Source organism: Pongo abelii, chromosome 1 (assembly GCF_028885655.2).
Source record: "Pongo abelii isolate AG06213 chromosome 1, NHGRI_mPonAbe1-v2.0_pri, whole genome shotgun sequence".
Classification (NCBI taxonomy): domain Eukaryota; kingdom Metazoa; phylum Chordata; class Mammalia; order Primates; family Hominidae; genus Pongo; species Pongo abelii.
Window position 1 is genome coordinate 140,362,018 of NC_071985.2, and position 23,348 is coordinate 140,385,365.

A 23,348-nucleotide genomic window follows, 5' to 3' on the forward strand; every position below is an offset into this window, starting at 1 on the left:
TCACTCTGCTATCTTCTTGTCAGAAATCATGCCAGCCAGGACTCTTGTAATTCTTATTTTTGTTCCTCAACATGTAATGTATTTTTTCCTCTGGTTGCCTTCAAGCTTTTCTCTTTGTTTGTAGCAGGTTGAATATGATATACCTAGATCTGGTTTTTTTTTCTTGTTTTTTTTTTCTCTGAGTTTCTTTGATTTATAGATTTGTGTATACCATAAATTTTGGAAAATTCTTGGTTGTTATTTCTTTCTTTTTTTTTTTTTTTCGAGATGGAGTTTCACTCTTGTTGCCCAGGCTGGAGTACAATGGCATGATCTCAGCTCACTGCAACCTCTGCCCCCTGGGTTCAAGCCGTGATCTCCTGCCTCAGCCTCCTAAGTAACTGGGATTACAGGCATGTACCACCACGCCTGGCTAATTTTGTATTTTTAGTAGAGACAGGGTTTCTCCATGTTGGTCAGGCTGGTCTCAAACTTCCGACCTCAGGTGATCCGCCCGTCTTAGCCTCCCAAAGATCTGGGATTATAGGTGTGAGCCAGCACGCCTGGCCCTTGGTTGTTATTTCTTCAAGTATTCTCATGCTCCCTTCTTCAGGGGTTTCAATTATACATGTGTTAGATTGTTCAAGGTTGTATAACAACTCTTGGTTGCTCTGTTCTTTTTGCCCCTATCATTTTTCTCTGTTTTCAGTTTCCATTGACTAAAACATATTTACTGACAAATTATTAAGTTCACTCATTCTTTCCATTGCTTTGTTGAGTTGTTTGATGAGCCACTGAAGGCATTCTTTACGTCTGTTACTGTTTTTCATTTCTAGCTTTTCTTTAAAAAAAAAAAAAAAATTTTTTTTTCAAAGAGAAAGGGTCTCACTGTGTTGCCCAGGCTGGTCTCAAACTCCTGAGCCCAAGTGATCCTCCCATCTCAGCCTCCCCAAAGTGCTAGGATTACAGTCACGAGCCACTGTGCCCAGCCCATCTGTAGCTTTTCTTTTTGACTCATAGTTTTCATTTTTGTGCTATTACTTATCTAATCTTATGTTTTTCACCTTTCCCTTAGAGCCTTTAGAATATTAATCGCAGTTATTTTAAATTCTTTGTCAGATATTGTATTAGTCAGGGTTCTCTAGAGGGACAGAACTAATAGGATATATATATATAAAAAGGGGAGTTTATTTAAAGTATTAACTTACACGATCACAAGGTCCCACAGTAGGCTGCCTACAAGCTGAGGAGCAAGGAGAGCCAGTCCAAGTCCCAGAACGGAAGAGCTTGCAGTCCAATGTTCAAGGACAGGAAGCATCCAGCATGGGGGAAAGATATAGGCTGGGCCAGTCTCTCCTTTTCACATTTTTCTGCCTGCTTTATATTCACTGGCAGCTGATTAGATGTGCCCACCAGCTAAGGGTGGATCTGCCTACCCCAGCCCACTGACTCAAATGTTAATCTCTTTTGGCAACACCCTCACAGATACACCCAGGATCAATACTTTATATTGATCTTGGATATTAACTCAGTATTAACCATCACAAGTCCACCCCTTGTCAGCTTGAACTTGAGCCTATGCACATCTCCTGAGATCATACATAATCTTCGAATAAAGACAATAATGAGGTAATAATTATGCCTAACATAATACAACTATCCTTTGTACACCCAGAAACACACCAATCCCCGACTCAAATACTATTACATAAAGTTAACAGTACTTAAATGCTGATATGAAGTCAATAAATCTTATGTCACATGATAAAATATATTTTCTTAGTACAAATGTATACATACACAAACATGATTTTAACAAAAGAAGGCGGAAATACTCATGACAATTACAGTCCTTGTTTCTGCAGCTGGTCACGTAGTGGTATCTGGTATTAATGACTACCTTCCGTTACCCATTCTGTATTCCCTTTACCTTCAGCAAGCACCTCAGCAGGTCATGTTTTTTTTTCCTGGTGGAGTGACCCAAACCTTCATTCCTGAGGGGTCTGGGCCATCTGTAGTCCTGCCTGGATTGGGATGTTGTAGTTTCCCATTGACCTTAATCACAGGGCATGGCAATACTAAGATGCCCTGATGGATCTCCTGTATTCCATGCATACTCTTCTTTACCTCCGTTGTGGAGTAGTAGACTGATTTCATCTTGATAGTCCGGGTCAGTCATCCCAGCCAATACTGTAATTCCCTTCTTAGCTTGTTGACTTAAAGGTAGGAAGAGCCTGAAGTGTCCAGGTGGCAATCTTAACTTCCAGTTTAATGGAGTCGTTGTTGTGTCTTCTGGTGGTAGCATTCCTCCCTCTGGAACTAAGACCTCTAGGCCAGCAGAATTAATGTTGAGGGAATAGGAAGCAAAAATTTTGCTAGTGGATCACTAGGGGTGATGGTGGGCAGTGCCACTTGCACTTCCACCCCTTGATTCCTGGACCTGTGAATTGTGGCTACGGGAGAAACAGTACCATATATTGGATGCTGATTCAGAGCATACATGGCCTTCTGGAGAACTTTGCCCCAGCCCTGCAAAGTATTGTCACCTAGTTGACATTGTAATTGTGACTTCAAAAGGCCGTTCCACCATTCTATCCATCCAGCTGCTTTAGGATGATGGGGAACATGGTAAGACCAGTGAATTCCGTGAACATGAGCCCACTGCAACACTTCTTTGGCCATAAAGTGAGTGCCTTGGTCAGAGGCAATGCTGTTTGGAATACCACAATACTGTTTAAGGTATTCCGTGAGTGCACAGATGGTGGTCTTGGCAGAAGCATTACATGCGGGATAGGTAAACCCATATCCGGAGTAAGTATCTATTCCAGTGAGGACAAACCTCTGCCCTTTCCATGATGGAAGAGGTCCAATATAATCAACCTGCCACCAGGTAGCTAGCTGATCACCCCGAGGAATGGTGCCATATCAAGGGCTCAGTGTTGGTCTCTGCTGCTGGCAAATTGGGCACTTAGCAGTGACTGTAGCCAGGTCAGCTTTGGTGAGTGGAAGTCCATGTTGCTGAGACCATGTGTAACCTCCATCCCTGCCACCATGGCTACTTTGTTCATGGGTTTATTGGGCGACGATGGGTGGCTGGGAAAAGAGGCTGAGTGGTGTCCTCAGAACTGGTCATCCTATCCACTCAATTATTAAACTCCTCCTCTGCTGAGGTCACCCGTTGGTGAGCACTCACATGGGATACAAATGTCTTCACAGTTTTTGGCCACTCAGAGAGGTCCATCCACATACCTCTTCTCCAAATTTCTTTGTCACCAATTTTCCAATCATGCTTCTTTGAAGTCCCTGACCATCCAGCCAAACCATTGGCGACAGCCCATGAATCATTATATAATAGCACATCTGGCCATTTCTACTTTCATGCAAAGTGCACAACCAAGTGCACTGCTCAAAGTTCTGCCCACTGGGAAGATTTACCTTCACCGCTGTCCTTCAGGGATGTCCTAGAAAGGGGCTGTAGTGCTGTGGCTGTCCACTTTCAGATGGTGCCTGCATATCGTGCAGAACCATCTGTGAACTAGGCCCTGGTCTTCTCTTCCTCTGTCAGCTGATCATAGGGAACTCCCCATGAGGCCATCAGTGCAGGCTGGAGAAGAGAAGGCAGGGTGGCAGGAGTGGAGACCATGGGCATTTGAGCTACTTCCTTATGGAACTTACTTGTCCCTTCAGGACCTGCTCAAGCCTGATCACATATATACCACTTCCATTTGATGATGGAATGCTGCTGTGCATAGCCCACTTCATGGCTAGATGGGTCAGAAAGCACCCAGTTCATGATAGGCGGTTCAGGTCGCGTGGTGACTTGATGACTCATAGTCAGTTCATGACTATGATGAACAATGGTTCAGTTTCCACCAAAGCCCAGTAACAGGCCAACAGCTGTCTCTCAAAAGGAGAGTAGTTATCTGAAGAAGATGGCAGGGTCTCGCTCCAAAATCCTAGAGGTCTCTGCTGTGATTCACCTATGGGGGCCATGAATCTCTGTTTTTATAATTCAAATTAGTATTTTGCCCATTCGACCTAGAAGTTTTCTGCTCGTATAAATTAAGTGGGAATGCAGCAGGCTTCCTATCAATTTCACTTCTAGGAACACCGTGATTAATTAGCCAATGCCAGAGCTCTACACAAGACAGACTATTCTGATTGCCGCTTTGCCACTGCTGTTCATGACAGTAGCTACACCCACCTTGCATTTGGTGGTTGAGTGCCGCCACTTGGCCCCTGGCACCTCAGTATTCAATTATTCCCATTGTATTTAAATTTTATAGTTGAGTAACTGCGGTTCCCACCATTAGATCTGACATACTAAGAAGAGCAATTACAGGGCTCTTCAAAGATGCAGGTGCTGCCCTCACAAATCTATTTCAAAAGCCATTGGTCAAGAGTATGTCTTCTGGACCCTCCCAGCTGAGATGAGTAGGTCTAAAGTGACTAATCCACTCCACCATCCCAGTCTCCCTAAGCCTTTGGATCCCATCCTCTACATTAAACCAGGGGAGATCAGGCGTTTCCAGCTCTCTCATGGTGGGCCATCTTCTAATCCATCTTTCAGCTAACCAAGCAAATAAACTATTAGAACCTTTTTTAACTCCCCGAGTTGCAACATTGAATGCAGAGTCCCTACTTACTGGGCCCAAATCAATAAATTCAGCCTGAACCTTCAACTCTGAAATTCAACTCTGTTCCTTCCACCATTATCCCATACCCTTAATATCCATTCCTATGGCTTGTTTTCCAGATTTCTGTTTATATAAATTAGAGAACTTGGTTTTTTTCAAGTGTAGCACACCTCCTCATGGGTCACACTCTCAACCTCACCCTCTAGGGGCCCACTGAGACTTTAACTTAGTTATAGGTCTAGAAGCAAACAGGTGTTGGGGGTGGCTCCTGAGGAGAATCAACATTATCTTGCCTGGCAACTGCCTCAGGGGAGGGCATCAGTGTTGCCTCAGGCAGCGCAGGGTTCATCTCCTCAGACAAAGGCAGAAAGGCTGATGGCAGCATGGGTCGGGGAGGGGTTGTTTCCACTACTGGGGATGAAGAAGTTGTTCCTTCTGACAAAAAAATTTCATCAGAGTTTACAAACCTCAATGTCCCCAGCTTCATCAGGGTCCTCCCACACGTCCCCATTCCAAGTTTCAGGGTCCCATTCTTTTCCAATCAATGCCCTCACTTTAACAGTAGACACCTGGCAAAGCTGTGCATACATCTTTCGTTGCAGGTCAGCCACTCACATGAAGAGCTTGTGACTGTCTACTCTCATTCAGGGCAATCTTAGCAGATTTGAGGCTTAGTATCTGCTTCTGAAACAGGGGACAGAATCCCTGAATTCATCATTTTCTTTCATCACTTTGTCTAGTGAACTTAGGAGCAACCAACCAACTTCATTACATTCCTTGGTTCTCCACATATAGTCAAAGGTATTATGTATAGAGTCACTAAACTGCTTGCCTCTCACAAATAGTAAATCAGGAGTGTCAAATACATTTATTTTGCGTAACTCTCTAAACAGTTCATGCCAAGAACTATCAGTGTACTCCATACTGTTAGAAGTAGAGTCCTTAGCATTTTTGGGTCTTATCATATTAAGCAGCCAACTCCAGAAACCCCCAAACCAATGAAAGAACTCCATCCGTAATATTCTGTTCCTCTAGAACCACTCCTGGTACCAAAATCTGTATTAGTCAGGGTTCTCTAGAGGGAGAGAACTAGTAGGATATATATATATATATAAATAATAGGATATATATATAAAAATATATATAAAATACATGTATATTATATATAATACACATACACATATATATCTCATATATATATCTCATATATATGTATCTCATATATATCTCATATATATTGTGTATATATATATGAGTTTATTAAGTATTAACACGATCGCAAGGTCCCACAATAGGCTGTCTGCAAGATGAGGAGCAAGGAGAGCCAGTCCGAGTCCCACAACCGAAGAGCTTGGAGTCTGATGTTTGAGGGCAGGAAGCATCCAGCATGGGACAAAGATGCAGGCTGGGAGGCTAGGCCAGTAGCTCCTTTTCACATTTTTCTGCCTGCTTTATATTCGCTGGCAGCTGATTAGATTGTGTCCACCAGATTAAGGGTGGATCTGCCTTTCCCATCCCACTGACTCAAATGTTAATCTCTTTTGGCAACACCCTCACAGACACACACAGGATCAATACTTTATATCCTTCAATCCAATCAAGTTGACACTTAGTATTACCATCACAGATATTTTTAACATCTGTGCTATATGTAATGCTGGTTCTGTTGATTGCTTTGTCTCTTGGGAGTGCTTTGTTTTTCCTTGCCTTTTCCTATGCTTTGTAATTTTTTTATTGAAAGCTGGATATCTTGTGTAGGACTGCAGACTAAGTCAAATAGTTTTTTTGCCTGGAAATGGGCACATTTTTCCTTCTGCTAGGCCTTTAATGTGAGAGATTCGAGTTAATATAGTCCAGAGATGGGTTGAGTTTGAGGTTTGTTGTTTCTGTGGTATCATCAGTGCACCATAGGCTTCAAATTCCCTTAGCAATACCTTATTTTTCCCTTAGCAATACCTTATTTTTAGAGTAGGAGCTGGTTTGCCAGAGGGATTTTGTGTCTTTAGGTCTTCCCTTTGCGTAACGTTTTAAAAGGGTCTGTCTTCAGCAGTATTCCATTTGTTACTTATTACAGAAGAGTTGGAGGGGCAACAGTGTATTCTATTGTTCTGATGAAGCCTGAGTCTTAGACAGGCACAGTGGCTAATGCCTATAATCCCCAGCACTTTGGGAGGCCCAGGCAGGAGGATCACTTGAGGCCAGGAATTTGAGACTAGCCTGGGCAACATAGTGAGACCCTGTCTCGTATAAAAATTTTTAAAAATTAGCCAGGTGTGGTAGTATGTGCATGTAGTCCCAGCTACTTGAGAGGCCAAGGTGGCAGGATCACTTGAGCCCAGGAGTTTGAGGCTGTGATGAAATATAACACCACTGCACTCCAGCCTAAGCCACAAAGCAAGATCCTGTTTCTAAATTAGAAAAAATAAATGGCTGGACGCGGTGGCTCACGCCTGTAATCCCAGCACTTTGGGAGGCTGAGGCAGGTGGATGACCTGAGGTCAGGAGTTTGAGACCAGCACGGTGAAACCCCATCTCTACTAAAAATACAAAAATTAGCCAGACGTGGTGGTGTATGCCTGTAATCACAGCTACTTGGGAGGCTGAGGCAGGAGAATCACTTGAACCTGGGAGGCAGAGGTTGCAGTGAGCCAAGGTCGCACCATTGCACTCCAGCCTGGGCAACAAGAGTGAAACTCTGTCTCAAAGAAAAAAATAAATTAATTAAATAAATAAATTCAGTCTTAGGCTTCATTATGTCCTTTGATCTGGTGTGTTTGGTCTTTAGTGCTCCTGCCCACTCCTAGATGTAGTCCTAGGCACAAAACACAGTTTTGCCCCTTCCCCAAGATGCAATGGCTTTCACCAGTGCCCCAAAGACAGCAGCATTTCTTGTCTCTGATCCACACAGATGAAAGCATATATTCCCTAGAGGAGACAGGCAAGGTTTAGCGCCTTCCTATAGTAGCTGCTATTCCCCTTCCCGAGTCCTGTACCATGAAGGTTTCTTTCTCAAGACTCACCAGTCTTTTTGTGTGTGTACCTGTTGGGGTACCTGAAGAAAAGTGTGCAAGAGTTTGTGAACTTAGACTCTAAGTCTGCTGCCTCCTGAGCCTCCACACTGTCTAGCCAGCCAATACTTAGCTTCTACCAGTTTGATATTTATTCTAGCTGTATCATCCTTAGCTTGTGGCCGTATCTGTCCCAGGTGAGAAAGTGCTTAAATCCCATTGCATCTCTCCTGGAAGGCTCCGGGTTTGAACTTAGTTTGGCTGGCTTTTTTTTTTTTTCCTTTTTTTTTTTTTTTTTGAGATGGAGTCTTGTTCTGTCACCCAGGCTGGAGTGCAGTGGCGTGATCTCAGCTCACTGCAACCTCCGCCTCCAGGGTTCAAGCGATTCTTCTGCCTCAGCCTCCTGAGTAGCTGGGACTACAGGCGCATGCTACCACATCCGGCTAATTTTTGTATTTTTAGTGGAGACGGGGGTTTCACCATATTGGCCAGGCTAGTGTCGAACTCCTGACCTCAAGTGATCCTCCCGCCTTGGCCTCCCAAAGTACTGGGATTACAGGCATGAGCCACTGTGCCTGGCCTTCCTTCTTTTTTCATTGGAAGGGTAGGAGCAGGTCTTTGACCGTCTACATCCCAGATCACAAATCAAAAGTCCTGATTATGATGTATTTGTGATTGTTTTCTTTGGTACTTTTGGTTTCTTTCTTTTTTGTTCCTTTTTTCTTCCTTTCCTCCTTTTTATTGGATTAATTTTGTTTATTCTTTCACTTTCTCTGTACTGGTTTGACTCTTATAATTCCTTTTGTTTTCTATTAATGTTTGCTACCTGAAAAAAATTGAAAATGCTTACCTGGGTGAACAAAGCCTAAAGTTAGTCATCATCTCTGTATCCTTTCCAAACATTTATAAGGGCCTGTGAATAACTTCATATGTTCTTCTGTCTTACAAGTTATTATTGTACATCTTTTAATACCTCCAAACTACTAGATATTATTATTATTATTTTATGGAATCAGAGCTTATCTGGATTTGTTCACCTGTTAGCCAATTATTTTTGCTGTGAATTATTATTTTTCTATTTAGTTTTTTTTTTCTTTTTTAAATAGGGTCTCACTGTTTTGTCCAGCCTTGAGCACGGTGGCTGTTCATAGGCTCCATTGTATCTCACTACAGCCTCAAGCTCCTGACCTCAAACAGTTGTCCTGCCCCAGCCTCCCAAGTAGCTAGGACTACAGCTGCTCTCTCTTCTTGTATTTGACAGTTTCTGGTTTCCATCCTGCATTCTAAATCTGTCACTTTTTTTTTTTTTTTTTTTTTGGGACGGAGTCTCGCTCTGTCACCCAGGCTGGAGTGCAGTGGCGCAATCTTGGCTCACTGCAAGTCCTGCCTCCCAGGTTCACGCCATTCTCCTGCCTCAGCCTCCTAAGTTGGGACTACAAGCACCTGCCATCACGCCTGGCTAATTTTTTTTTTTTTTAAAGTAGAGACAGGGTTTCACTGTGTTAGCCAGGATGGTTTCGATTTCCTGACCTTGTGATCCACCCTCCTCGGCCTCCCAAAGTGCTGGGATTACAGGTGTGAGCCACCACGCCCGGCCCACTTTCTTAAAATAAATTTGCTTTTCTTTCTTGTATGATAGTTTAGCTCAGTATACTACTATAGGGTGAAGTTTCTTTTTTAAGCATTATGAATTTTTGCTGTTGAAATATCTGCTAGACATTTCATTACCCTTCCTTTATAGATCTCAGTTTTTCCCTTGATTTGCCTCTTTAGCATTCTAAGTTTTGTTACAGTATATATTGGTGGGGATTTATTTGTTTTTATCCTGGTTGGAACTAGTTGTGTTTCCTAAATTGTAGATTTATATCTTTTATTTCTTAAATTGTAAAAAATTCTCAACTATTACCATCTCTTAAACCATCATATCTCACTTGTTTTTTCTATTTTATCCTGCAACCCCTATTAGGTATATTTTGGACCTTATTCTCTTTTCTGTGTCTAATGACCTCTTCTGGGACACTAATTATTTCTTCAGTATAGCTAATCTCCAATCTGACCCATTCATTGAATTCAGTGGCTGTATTTATAGAAATTTTCTTTGGTTATTTTTCTGATTTGCTTAATGTTTTCTTGCTAGTGACTTGTTCTTTGCTTATGTTTTGGCATCTTCCTTTTATGTCATTAATACTGTAATTTTAGACATAACCTATGTTATGTAAAGTCCTATAATTATCTCTAGAGTTCTTAAAATATATTTTTTTCTGTCTACTGTCTCTCATTCATGGTCAATTCTTGGTTTTATGTGTATTATTTATCATTCATAATGTTGAATTATGGTCTTGTGTTCAGGGATGCAGGGAAGGGTTTTATCTGTGGAAATTATTTGCAGCTTATGTCAAAGATGGGTCCCTCTGAAGTGTAGTTATTTGTTTTAATGGTAGCAGGTAAGACAGTAAAAAGAGGCTGTGATACATTTTGAATACGGTACTAAGAAGTTTAGTTAATTTTGTAGACAGACTTGTTTGTTGATTGAAAATGAGAAAGAGGTCAGGTGCAGTGATTCATGCCTGTGATCGCAGGATTTTGAGAGACCAAGATGGGAGGATCACCTGGGCTCAGGAGTTCAAGACTGGCCTGAGCAACATAGCAGGACCTTGTCTCTACTAAAAATAAAAAAAATTATCTGGGCGTGATGGCACATGCCTGTGGTCCCAGCTATTCAGGAGACCGAGGTGGGAGGATAGCTTGAGCCTAGGAGATTGAGGCTACAAGTGAGCTATGATTGTGCCTCTACACTCTAGCCTGGGCAACAGAACAGGCTCCTGTGAGACCCTATCTTAAAAAAAACAAAAGAGAGAGAGAGAGAATGAGAAAGACTAGAGTATGTGTTACAGGAAGACAAGTAAAAGTAAAGATGAAGAAAGTTCTAAGTGGTTGAAAGTTTTGGAGCTTACATCTATTAGATGATCTACATTTTTTCATTAAAACTGGAGGGGAATCTTTTTCATAGGGCAAGGTAAAGTAGGTATAATAATGGCAACAACTGAACATTTATTAAGTATCTAAAATTTCCCGGGTGCAGTGGCTCATGCCTGTAATCTCCCAGCACTTTGGGAGGCTGAGGCGGGTGGATTACTTGAGGTTAGGAGTTCGAGACCAGCCTGGCCAACATGATGAAACCCTGTCTCTACTAAAAATACAGAAATTAGCCGGGCATGATGGTGGGTGCCTGTAATCCCAGCTACTTGGGAGGCTGAGGCAGGAGAATCACTTGAACCCAGGAGGTGGAGGTTGCAGTGAGCCAAGGTCGTGCCACTGCACTCCAGCCTAAGCAACAAAGTGAGACTGTCTCAAAAAAAAAATGAAATGAAATTACATGACATGACATGACATGATTGTGTAAGACTGCTTTCATAAACTTTTCTCACATAATCTAATCTTCACAACATAGCCTCAAAAGGCAAGTAGTACTATCTCTACTGAAATTTGGTAGGATTAAATAACTTGGCCAAGTTTTAAGAACTGTTAAATGAGAAGTTAGACTTTTACTTCTTTCTGTTATGAAAGTCCCTACTATTTCTTTCAGGCCTCTGATAGAATAATTTAGGGTTGAGAGAATTCAGGCTGGGTCATACCTGAGTGTGAAAACTACCTCATGTTAGTTCAAGGTCTATATGTTTTTTTTAGCACATTCTGTAATTATAATACAATAAACAGCTAGCATTTATTGCTACATATTAGGCCCTGTTACACATATTATCTCATTTAATTCTGAAGACACCAAACAGAAATAGAAAGTATTTTATATGCATTTTTCAAATAAGGAAATAGAGACTCAGAGATACTAGCTTGTTTGCTTAATGACCAAATATTAAAACCAGGATTCAAAATCTGTGCTTCATAAGAAAAGACTGTGCGAGTGTGCTAGACATTGAGAGCATGTAGAAATACACATATGCCATGTTGTGTGACATCAAGTTTACAGCCCAATAAATAGTGATGGTACCTTTTTTTTTTTCTTTCCTTTTTTTTTTCTCTGAGACAGAGTCTTGTTGTCACCCAGGCTAGAGTGCAGTTGCGTGATCTCACTGCAACCTCTGCCTCCTGGGTTCAAGTGATTCTTGTGCCTCAGCCTCCCAAGTACCTGGGATTACAGACGTGCACCACCATGCCCGACTAATTTTTGTATTTTTAGTAGAGATGGGGTTTCACCATTTTGGCCAAGTTGGTCCCAAACTCCTGGCCACAAGTGATCTGCCCACCTTGGTCTCCCAGAATGCTGGGATTACAGGCATGAGCCACTGCACTGGACATGATGGTACCTTTTGACTGGTTTGTGCTTTCTTTCCAGAACTGGAAAGAGGAATTAAACTCACCATTCCTGTATCTATCCACTTTGTACTCCATTGCCAATCTTAGAAAGGAATACCTTCAAGTTGTGTATAAGCATTTTTATAGTTTACAGCTATTTTTTGTATAAATGGTATATTGAGCTATATTGAGAGTCTCTGATATTGACAGTATGCATTCCTTTGGATGACTTGATTTTATTTATCTATTTATTTATTTTTTAATTTTTAAAAATTTTTTTTTTTGAGACGGAGTCTCGCTCTGTTGCCCAGGCTGGAGTGCAATGGCGCGATCTCCGCTCACTGCAGGCTCCACCTCCCGGGTTCACGCCATTCTCCAGCCTCAGCCTCCCGAGTAGCTGGGACTACGGGCGCCCGCCACCATGCCTGGCTAATTTTTTTTTTGTATTTTTAGTAGAGATGTGGTTTCACTGTGTTAGCCAAGATGGTCTTGATCTCCTGACCTCGTGATCCGCCTGCCTCAGCCTTAAATGACTTGATTTTAAAGGCAGTTTTATCTTATTTTTTAATGTTGATTTGTTGAATAACACTGACGTATAACTAGTAACATTTTTAATAATGTTGTGGTATAAAATGGATAGGTAATTTTTTTTAATTTTTAGGTCTTGTATCTATAGTCTCAGTATTTATATTTCTGATTATTAGAACCAGATCAATAGTAACCATCTTCGAAGAGCAGAACAAGAGGTGATTAGCCTACAGGAGAAAGTGCAGTATCTTTCTGCACAGAACAAAGGACTCCTTACTCAATTAAGTGAAGCAAAGCGTAAACAAGCAGAGATTGAATGCAAGGTAAATATGTCAGCTAACTGATTTTGTTTTTTGTCAATATAATAATGTCTTTTTTTGTTTGTCTTATCGTGATTAGATTATCTTAAAAACAAAACAAAAAAGCCCGTCCTATTTTCTACTTTTCCTGAACTTGTTTTGGTAGTTGCTTTCAGACCAGGTTAGCTCATCTTGCTTCTGGGGTGGATTTTAGTCAAGAAACATTTTCAGTCACTTCCTTGGTTAATTTAATTTCCTGGATTGGCATTTACTAGTATTTCTTTACAGTTTTTCTTTTGACTGGTAACCCTTTAAAACCAGAGCTTTTAATGGCTTGATCAAAAAAGATGGGTCATTTAGAGAGGTTAGGGCTCCTCTGCTTTGATTGGTATCTTATTAGTGGGCAGTTAACATTGATACATGTTTTCTGGATAGACTAGAGAGCAAAAGAAATGTGTATGTACCAGTGTGTTGGGAAAAATGGGTATATTACCCATTATTATTTTAATCAGTTATATACTTTTACTTTTTTGTGAGGTGTTTGGATTCAAAAAGCATCAAAAGTATTTGAATGCAAGTACATTCTTTCCTGAAATAAATTTACAGTATAGCAGTGGCGAGAGAGTGGGGGAAAGGCAGTGAGATGGAAGGAGAGGAGGGAGGGTTTGGTGTGTGTGTGTGTGTGTGTGTGTGTGAAATAACTAAAGAGATGACTGTAGACTGGGCATTAGAATGGATTACTAAAGGCAAGTTATGGGATTTAAAAAAATAAACTAGGCATCCACCTTTCCGTGGTAAGATAGTAGGAATGATGCCGTTTAAAGATTCCAGCCTTATTATTGTATAAGAAATAAGACTTTTGATGGCACATGTAAAGCTGTAATTCCATCAGCTTATTCTGGTGTCATTAAAAACCAAGAGTGAAGCTTGAATGGTTTATCAGTGTCACTGAAATCCAGAGATGAAATTACATCCTTATAAATATGCATAGCTATTACAATGTATACTGACAGAAATCTGTAGGCAGTACTGAAATTCGTACTAAAAAGCACAGTCACTTTTGAAGGATATGACTAAACTAATTTATAAATAAAATAATATTAAATGAGGTTATATCAATTTGATTTGTCATACCAATATCTGATTGAGTTTTTATGATGCTAAATTGTGTTGACATCTTATAGATAACTAAATTTAATCATTTATTATTGGTGTTAGTTTTCCTTAAACATATTTTGATAATGGTGTTACTAGATTTAATATTGCTCCTCAAATGCCTTAGTACCTGTTGAGCAAAGTAAAGTGTTCTTTGGAAATAAATCTTTGAGGAACTTGCTGTTGAAAATAATAATTTTTTTGAACTTGTCTAAGTAATAGGCTCAGATTTAGAATATTAGAGGATTTTATGAACTAATATGGGATTTTATTTAATTTTTAATTAATACCTCTGTGAAGTATGTTACAGATGCAAACTCTGATATCTCCCGTGTTTAAGCTGTGTGTTAATTTATTCAATCTTTCGTGATGCCTTTTGCAGATTTTGAGAATGACCAATGTATTGTTACCTTAGCACCTAGTACATTCTGATTAAATGTGTATATTTTACCCTGTTATGTTGGAATGATTCAGGAACAAAGTTAATTTTTCAAGAAAGCCAGTCCTTGAATTATATAAATCTAATTCATTTTCATTTAGTATTATAAGATTATAGCTTATGATTAATTTATAATTATTAAAGTTTTTTAATTTTTTATTTGTGTAAAATGTGTGGATATTGTTTATAATATTAATGTTATTTTCCCTCTCAACTTAATTTGAATGTTCTCACTTAAAGTTGAAATATTACAAGCCTGTGAACCCCAGTTTCAAAATGCGAAATACTCTAAAACCCTCGAGTTTTTTCATAAATTTCACACAAATTCCTTTGGAGGCGAAACTTAATTTGAATTGATATATGGCCATTTATAATTGTTATTTATTCCACTTGATGTGAACATTTATATCTCACTGCTTCATTGTATGCATTGAGCATATTGTTTCATTATGGATGCTGCCTTCGACCCTGCTGGATAATACTAATGTATGGTTTATGCAACCTATTACTTTTCTAAAATCTGAATTCCAAATACACCTGGTTTATTTTGTTTTGGTTTGGTTTACCACACTAGAATAAGGAAGAAGTGATGGCTGTGAGGCTCCGGGAAGCAGATAGCATAGCTGCTGTGGCTGAACTACGACAACACATTGCTGAGCTTGAAATCCAGGTACCATATGAAAATAATGAAGTACATGTAAAAATATAGTTTCTTCTATCCTCTCTGTCTGAACAGTAACTTACTCTTTATCCTCATGACTGTGATTCTTTTTTCAATAATCATTCATTTCCAACTTTATTTTTTTTATTGTGGTAAAATAGACATAAAACTTACCATTTTAAAGTATACAGTTCTGTGGCATTACGTATATTTGACACTGTTGTGCAGCCATCACCACCATCCATGTCCAGAACTTTTTCATCCTCCCTAACTGAACCTCTTTGCCCATTAAACACTAACTTCCCATTCCCCCAGCAACTGGCAACCACCAGCAACTGGAAACCACCATTCTACTTTGTCTCTATGAGTTTGACCACTCCGGTTACCTCATATAAGTGGAATCATACAATACAGTCATATGCTGCATAAGGACATTTCAATGACGGACAGCATATATGGTGATGGTCCCATAGGATGATAATGAAGCTGAAAAATTCCTTTTGCCTAGTGACTATAGCCATCATTATGTTATAGTGCAACACATTACTCATGTGTTTGTGATGAGGCTGGTATAAACAAACCCACTGTACTGCCACTCTTAATAAAAGTGTAGCACATACAGTTGTGTATAGCACATAATACTTGATAATAAATGACTATGTTACTGGTTCGTATGTTTACTATACTATTTGTTGTTTTGCTATACTAATATTGCTATTTTAGAGTCTAATTCTACTTACACAAAAAAAGAGTTAACTCTAAGACAGTCTCAGATCCTTCAGGAGGTTTTCCAGAAGGCATTGTTTTCATAGGAGATGACAGCTTCATGTATGTTATTGTCCCTGAAGACCTTCCAGTGGGACAAGATGTGGAGGTTGAAGATAGTGATATTGGTGGTGCTGACCCTGTGTAGGCCTAAGCTAATATCTTAGTTTTTAACACAAATGTTTTAATTTTTTTTTTTCATTTTTTTTTTTGAGACAGGATCTCACACTGTTGCCCAGACCAGAGTTTAGTGGCACAGTCATAGCTCACTGCAGACTCCAACTCCTGGCTCAAGCAGTCCTCATCAGCTTCCCGAGTACCTGGGACTACAGGCACACATGACCACACCCAGCTTATTTATTTATTTATTTATTTATTTATTTATTTATTTAGTAGCAATGAGATCTCACTTTGCTGGCCAGGCTGGTTTCGAACTCCTGGGCTTAAGTGATCCGCCCACCTCTGCCTCCCACAGTGCTGGGATTACAAGCATGAGCCACCACGCCCAGCCTTAATTTTTTTTTTTTTTTTTTAATTTATGAAATATTTATTGATCGTTCTTGGGTGTTTCTCGGAGAGGGGGATATGGCAGGGTCATAGGATAATAGTGGAGAGAAGGTCAGGAGATAAACACATGAACAAAGGTCTCTGGTTTTCTAGGCAGAGGACCCTGCGGCCTTCTGCAGTGTTTGTGTCCCTGGGTACTTGAGATTAGGGAGTGGCGATGACTCTTAAAGAGCATGCTGCCTTCAAGCATCTGTTTAACAAAGCACATCTTGCACCGCCCTTAATCCATTTAACCCTGAGTTGACACAGCACACGTTTCAGAGAGCACGGGGCTGGGGGAAAGGCCATAGATCAACAGCATCCCAAGGCAGAATTTCTCCTAGTCAGAACAAAATGGAGTCTCCTATGCCCACCTCTTTCTAGACAGACACAGCAACAATCTGATCTCTCCTTTCTTTCTCCACACTTCCCCCCCTTCTCTTCAACAAAACCGCCATCGTCCTCATGGCCCGCTGTCGATGGTCGCTGTCTCTTCGGAGCTGTTGGGTACACCTCCCAGACAGGGCGGCGGGGCAGAGGCGCTCCTCACCTCCCAGACGGGGCCGCTGGGCAGAGGTGCTCCTCACCTCCCAGACAGGGCGGCCGGGCAGAGGCGCTCCTCACTTCCCAGACGGGGCCGCCTGGCAGAGGCGCTCCTCACTTCCCAGACGGGGCAGCCGGGCAGAGGCGCTCCTCACCTCCCAGACGGGGCGGCTGGGCAGAGGCGCTCCTCACTTCCTCCCAGACGGGGTGGCGGCCAGGCAGAGGCACTCCTCACTTCCCAGACGGGGTGGCCAGGCAGAGGCGCTCCTCACTTCCCAGACGGGGCGGCCGGGCAGAGGTGCTCCTCATCTCCCAGACGGGGCAGCCGGGCAGAAGTGCTCCTCACTTCCTCCCAGACGGGAGGAAATTTTTTTAACTTAAAAAAATTTTTTGTTCATCAGGTGCAATGACTCATGCCTGTAATCTCAGCACTTTGGGAGGCTGAGGCAGGCAGATCACTTGAGCCCAAGAGTTTGAAACCAACCTGACCAACAAAGTGAGACTCCCTCTCTACGAAAAATACAAAATAAAATTAGTTGGACCTGGTGGTGCACCTATAGTCCCAGTCCCGGTTACTCAGGAGGCTGAGGTGGGTGGGTTGCCTGAGCCTGGGAGGTCAAGGCTGCAGTAAGCCATGATCACAGCACTGTACTCCAACCTGGGCCACAGAGTAAGACCCTGTTTCAAAAAATATATTTATTAAAAATTAAAATTAAAAATAGATAAAAGCTTATAGAATAAAGATATAAAAAAGAAAATATTTTATACACCTGTACAATGTTTGCTAAGCTAAATGTTACAAGAGTCAAAAAGTTTAAAAAATTGAAAGTTTATAAATAAAGTTACAGTAAGTTAAAGTTAATTTATTATTGAAAGAAAAACCATTTTTTATAATGTTATAGTATATGTACAAATTTTCTTCATTTTTAAAGCTGAATAATATTCCATTGTATGCATATACCACATTTTTTATCTATTCATTAATTGATGGGCATTTAGGGTGCTTCTATGTTTCAGCTATGGTGAATAATGCTGTTATGAATACAGGTGTACAAATTTCTGTTCAGGTCCCTGCTTTTACTTCTTTTGAGTACATAGAAGTGGAATTGCTGGATCATATAGTAATTGTTTAATTTTTTTAAGAAAATGCCATACCATTTTCCACAGAACCTACACCATTTTACATTTCTACCAGCAATGCATGAGGATTTCATTTTTTCCGCATTCGCACCAACGCTTGTTAATTTTCTGTTGTTGTTGTTTTTATAATGACCATCCTAATGGGTGTGAAGTGGTATCTCATTGTGGTTTTGATTTGCATTTCCCTAATGATGAGCTATGTTGGGCATACTTTCATGTGCTTATTTCGCATTTATATATCTTCTTTGGAGAAATGGCTATTCAGGTCCTTTGCTTAATTGAACCAGGTTGTTTGTTGTTTTTGTTGTTGAGTTATAGGAGTTATTTATATATTCTCAATATCACTTTCTTATCATATATATGGTTTGCAAATATTTTCTCCCATTATGTTTGTTGCCTTTTCTCTGTTGATAGTGTTTTTATCACAAAAGTTTTTAATTTTGCTGAATCAACTTACCTGGGTTTTTGTTTGTTTGTTTGTTTGTTTTGGTGTTGTTGACTGTGCTCCAAGTCCATTTTTTAGTGAAAATTTATCATGTTTCTATATTATCAAAACTATCTTCAAAAGAAAATTCAAAGCTTTAAAAATAAATATGTTTTTACAGGGCACAGTAACTCACACCTGTAATCCCAGTGCTTTGAGAGGCCAAGGTCAGGGGATTGCTGGAGGCCAGGAGTTCAAGACCAGCCTGGGCAATAGAGTAAGACCCTGTCTCTACAAAACAATTTTTAAAAATTAGCTGGGGGCATGATAGTACACTCCTATAGCGCTGGCTACTTGGAAGGCTAAGGTGGAACGATCCCTTGAGGCCAGAAGTAGGAGTTCCACATTACAAGGAGCTATGATCAAGCCACTGCACTCCAATCTGAGTGACAGAATGAGACCTTGTCTCTAAAAAAATTTTTTTTAATAAAAATAAATGTGTTTTGTCATTTCTTATGCCTTACTTCTTCTTGTATAATATGATAAAAGTAGTAAGTTTTCCCTATGGACAAAATACTATGTTTAAAATCTTATGTCTTTCAAAGTCTTTAATTATATTGTACTCCAAGTCAAAATAGTCTTTGCCATAACATCTAGAATTTTCTTCCCAACTGAAATTTCCTTTTGTCCTTAAATTTCAATTTAAAATGTAATTAATTTCCAAACTTACATATTATATTATAACCTCATCTTTTAATCTAGATCAAAAGTAACCACAACACATTATGATTTGTATGTTTATAAAAAGGTATCCTTTATGTTCTGCTGGTAGTAGTCCCCATAAAGTGCACGTATTCAGGAAAACCTCAAACATGAACCAACTGCATAATGTATTTGTAATCAGTTGTTTAAATCATGCTATCATATGTGATTTTAGCATTAGTCTGTACTCTTCTAACATCAAGAAAATCCTAAGAATTTGCCATATTTCTATACATCTTAATCACAAAATAGTAAAATTTAAATCACTCTTTTTGTTGATTCCGAAATATTTATTAAAACGAAGAACCTGGTATGCAGGATTTTTGTTTAAAATGAAATGTAACGTGTTACATTATTTTTGAAAAATAGAAAATTCATGGAATTTTTTTTTAACATCTTCCAATCCTTTACCCCTAACCCCGCATCTAGCCCCTGGTAACCACCATTCTACTCTGTACTTTTGAGTTCAACTTTTTGTATCCCACATGTGAGATGATGTAGTGTTTGTCTTTCTGAGCCTAGCTTATTTCACTTAATGTTCTCCAGGCTCATTCATGTTGTTGTGAATGACAGAATTTCCTTCCTTTTTAAGATTGAATAATATTCCATTGTATATATGTATACCACTTTTTCTTTATTCATTCATCCACTGATGGACATTTAGATTGGTTGCATGTCTTGGCTATTGTGAATAATGCAGTGAACATGGGAGTGCAGATATCTTTTCAACATACTGATTTCATTTCCTTTGGATATATACCCAGTAGTGGAATTGTTAGATCGTATCATCTGTTTTTAATTTTTTGAGGATTTACATTTCTACCCACAGTGTGTAAGAGTTCCCTTTTCACCACATCCTCTCCAGCACTTGCTGTCTTTGATCTTTTTGATAATGGCCATTCTAACAGGTGTGAGGTGATAGAATTGTTACATTATTATAGTAGGGGTATATTATCATCAACTGGCTCTTGATAAAGTGGTCACTGGAATTCTAATTGCCAAATTTGTTGCTATTTTTTCAGTATTTGCCTGCTCGTGCTTATTGCATTTGTTGTTGACCATTTCGTCCTCCTTGCATTCTCACCTCCCCTAACTTTGCTACCACCACTTACTTTTGACTCTCTTTTTTCTTGTTTAACTGTTGTTTACAGTCATCTTTATCAGTTGTGGAAGTGTGTATTCCTCTGAAATCCAAGGTTTTGGCTTTTACAAACTATACCCGAATGAAGGGTCTCACTTACATGGCTTCAGGAACCATCTTTACCAGGGTTCCCCAACCCCCAGGCCACAGGCAGGTATCAGTCCATGGCCTGTTAGGAACCGGGCCGCACAGCAGGAGGTGAGCGGGCAGCCAGCAGCATACTGCCTGAGCTCCGCCTCCTGTCAGATCAGTGGCGTCATTAGATTGTCACAGGAGCACGAATCCTATTGTGAACTGCACATGCCAGAGGTGTTGGTTGCACTCTCCTTATGAGAGAATCTAATGCCTGATAATCTGAGGTGGAACAGTTCATCCTGAAACCATTCTCCCACCATCTCTATGGAAAAATTATCTTCTACGAAATCTGTCCCTAGTACCAAAAAGGTTGGGGACCACTAATTGTTGCAACAGTGAATCACAATTTATCTCCAGCCCCAGCCTGTTTCCCCTTACCAATAATTTCCTAAATGGTTTAATAATTTAAAAATTATGAAACATTATGTACAGATAAGTTAATAAAACAAAGTTACATTGTATGTGTAAAAACATTATACATAAAACTTCTAACCAAGGTTAAGACGGACAAAATTGCCTGTACTCAAGAAGTCTATTCAGTCACACCCTGTTCCCTATCCTGACTTTTATGACAATCACTCTTTTGCCTTTCCTTATGATTGTGTCATCTTCCTATACATTTCTGATCTATACAGTTTAGTTTTCCCAGCTTCTCAGTTTTGCATAGAGTCATATGGAATATTTTGTGTCTTCTTGTTCAACATTATTTTTGTAAAAATCATTTTATTATTGTGCATATTTCATTTTTTAAAATATATCACAATGTATTTATCCATTTTACTATTAGAGGATGTTTGGGAATTTCCAGGTTGAGAGTGTTACAAATAATATGGTGATTATGAGCACTCTTATACATTACATTGATCACATGTGCACAAGTTTCTCTAGCATGTATACCAAAGTGTGAAATTGCTGCATTGTACAGCATGCAAATCTTCAACTTTATTTTCCAAATTGCTTGTAGTAGTTTAAACTCCCAACAGCTGCATGTGAAAGTTCTTGTTATTCCACACCCTTCCAATACTTGGTGGTGTCACATGATTTAATTTTTGCCAATCTGGTGATATTTCACTGTGTTTTTCGTTTACGTTTTCTTGATTACTAAGGATGTTGGCCATTTTGGATTTCTATTTTTGTAAAGTGCTGTTAAAGTCTTTTGTTTATATTTTTCTATTAGGTTGTCTTTTTCTTATGGTTATGGAGTTATTTATATATTGATGTTATGTGTTGCAAATAGCTACTACCATTCTGTAACTTGTCCTCTGTTGTTGTTTTTCCTTTATTGTGTCTTTTGATGAGTAGACCAGTAGTTTTAATGGGCACTGAACCATTCTACCTGGAAGCAGTACAGAATCTTTGAATTTAACATGTTTAAAATCAGACGTGTTCCAACATGTTTTCCTTATTTTGTATTTCAAGTCTTGATTAAAGGATCATCTCTTACAAAAATCAGCCAGGCGTGGTGGCAGACACCTGTAATCCCAGCTACCCAGGAGGCTGATGCAGGAGAATCGCTTGAACCCAGGAGGTAGAGGTTGTAGTGAGCCGAGATCACGCCACTGCACCCCAGCCTGGGTGACAGAATGAGACTCCATCTCAAAAAAAAAAAAACAAAAAAAAAATGGAAACAAAATAAAAGATCGTCTCTTATTAAATTGTTCAACCTACTAGTAATCTCACTTACTCTTTCTTACCCTCTAGCATATATACCAAGGGTGTATATGTAAGGTGTGCAAATTCTGAATTTTAGCAGGTAACATTATTTCACAAAGTGCTTGTGCTAGTTTTCTTTCCCACCAACGTGTTACCTATTGTAGATTAGCCTTCAGATAATTCTCAGTAAGAGTTCATACAGGTTAAACTGTATCGCCAACTCTTCAATCTTTCAAAATAGAAAAGTCTTAAGTAAGTATAGAACTAAATAAAAGGTAATTTCAGTCATTTTGCAAACTTTTTTGAGTCTTTAATAACATTTCTCTTCTCCCTACCACTCCGTTAGTTCATCTGCTTACCCCTTACCTGAACTGTTGTTGTAACCTCCCATCCAATTTCCTTTTCTCCGGCTTCAGCTCTTCTACAGATTAAAAAAGCTGTCTCTCTAAAATATAGAAATTTCATTGACTACCTTTTAAATACCAAATTGTATCGAAACTCCTTAGCATAAAATCCTTTTTATTATTGCCCAAACTGAATTTGTAGCTTCATCTCTCACCATTATCTCCCCATGCTCATCCCCCACACATACATGCTGTATTCTACCCACTGTGAATTATCCTATTCCTGCACCTATCACATTCTTTCAGAATTCTGTGCCATTCTGCATGTTGCTGTGTCTTCCTAAATTACTGTATTTTTCTGAACTTCCTACTCCTCTACTTTTGAAGTATTTCTGTTTCTCTTTCAGGTCTTAAGACTGAGTGCTTTTTGGCTAACTTGCTGTTAATTTGCTTAGTAAATGAGTTTTCAGTAGATGTCTTAAGGTTTCAATGTTTAATTATATGTATATATCTATATAAATATAGATATAAAGAGGTATATTTTTAATGCAGATTAAGATTCATAAATAGATCTTTCATTAAAACCTGAAACTTTTTTCAGTTATCAAATAATATATTTTAGGTTATTTTCTTAGTCATGGAAATATCTTAGATCATATTCAAGTTCCACTAGGGGGAGAACTCAACTTAGTCTGAGATTTTTGTGCTTCAGATGTCTTCAGATTAACTCTTCCAATTACTGATACTGTCTTGTGAGTAAAATTTTTTTGCACAAACCGAATTCTCTCAAACTCTTCTTTTAATAAATTATTATTTAATCTGTTATTCATATAATGAAAGCCTGCTTTTTGATGTAGTTATGAAAATTATACTTTTGT

General features: G+C 39.4%; 1 protein-coding gene across 17 annotated transcripts in view; it reads left to right on the top strand.

Annotated features, from left to right (window-relative positions):
- Window positions 1–23,348, top strand: part of EVI5 (ecotropic viral integration site 5) — a 277,149-nt gene that overhangs the window by 163,544 nt on the left and 90,257 nt on the right. For 11 of the 17 annotated variants that reach the window (XM_054531115.2, XM_063718560.1, XM_063718554.1 and 8 more), the window contains 3 exons: window positions 12,640–12,786; window positions 14,931–15,026; window positions 18,617–18,712. In XM_054531115.2, coding sequence (XP_054387090.1) covers window positions 12,640–12,786; window positions 14,931–15,026; window positions 18,617–18,712 — 339 coding nt within the window. The remainder of the gene's footprint in view (window positions 1–12,639; window positions 12,787–14,930; window positions 15,027–18,616; window positions 18,713–23,348) is intronic. The other 6 variants (XM_054531083.2, XM_054531066.2, XM_054531104.2 and 3 more) reach the window with 1 other exon arrangement.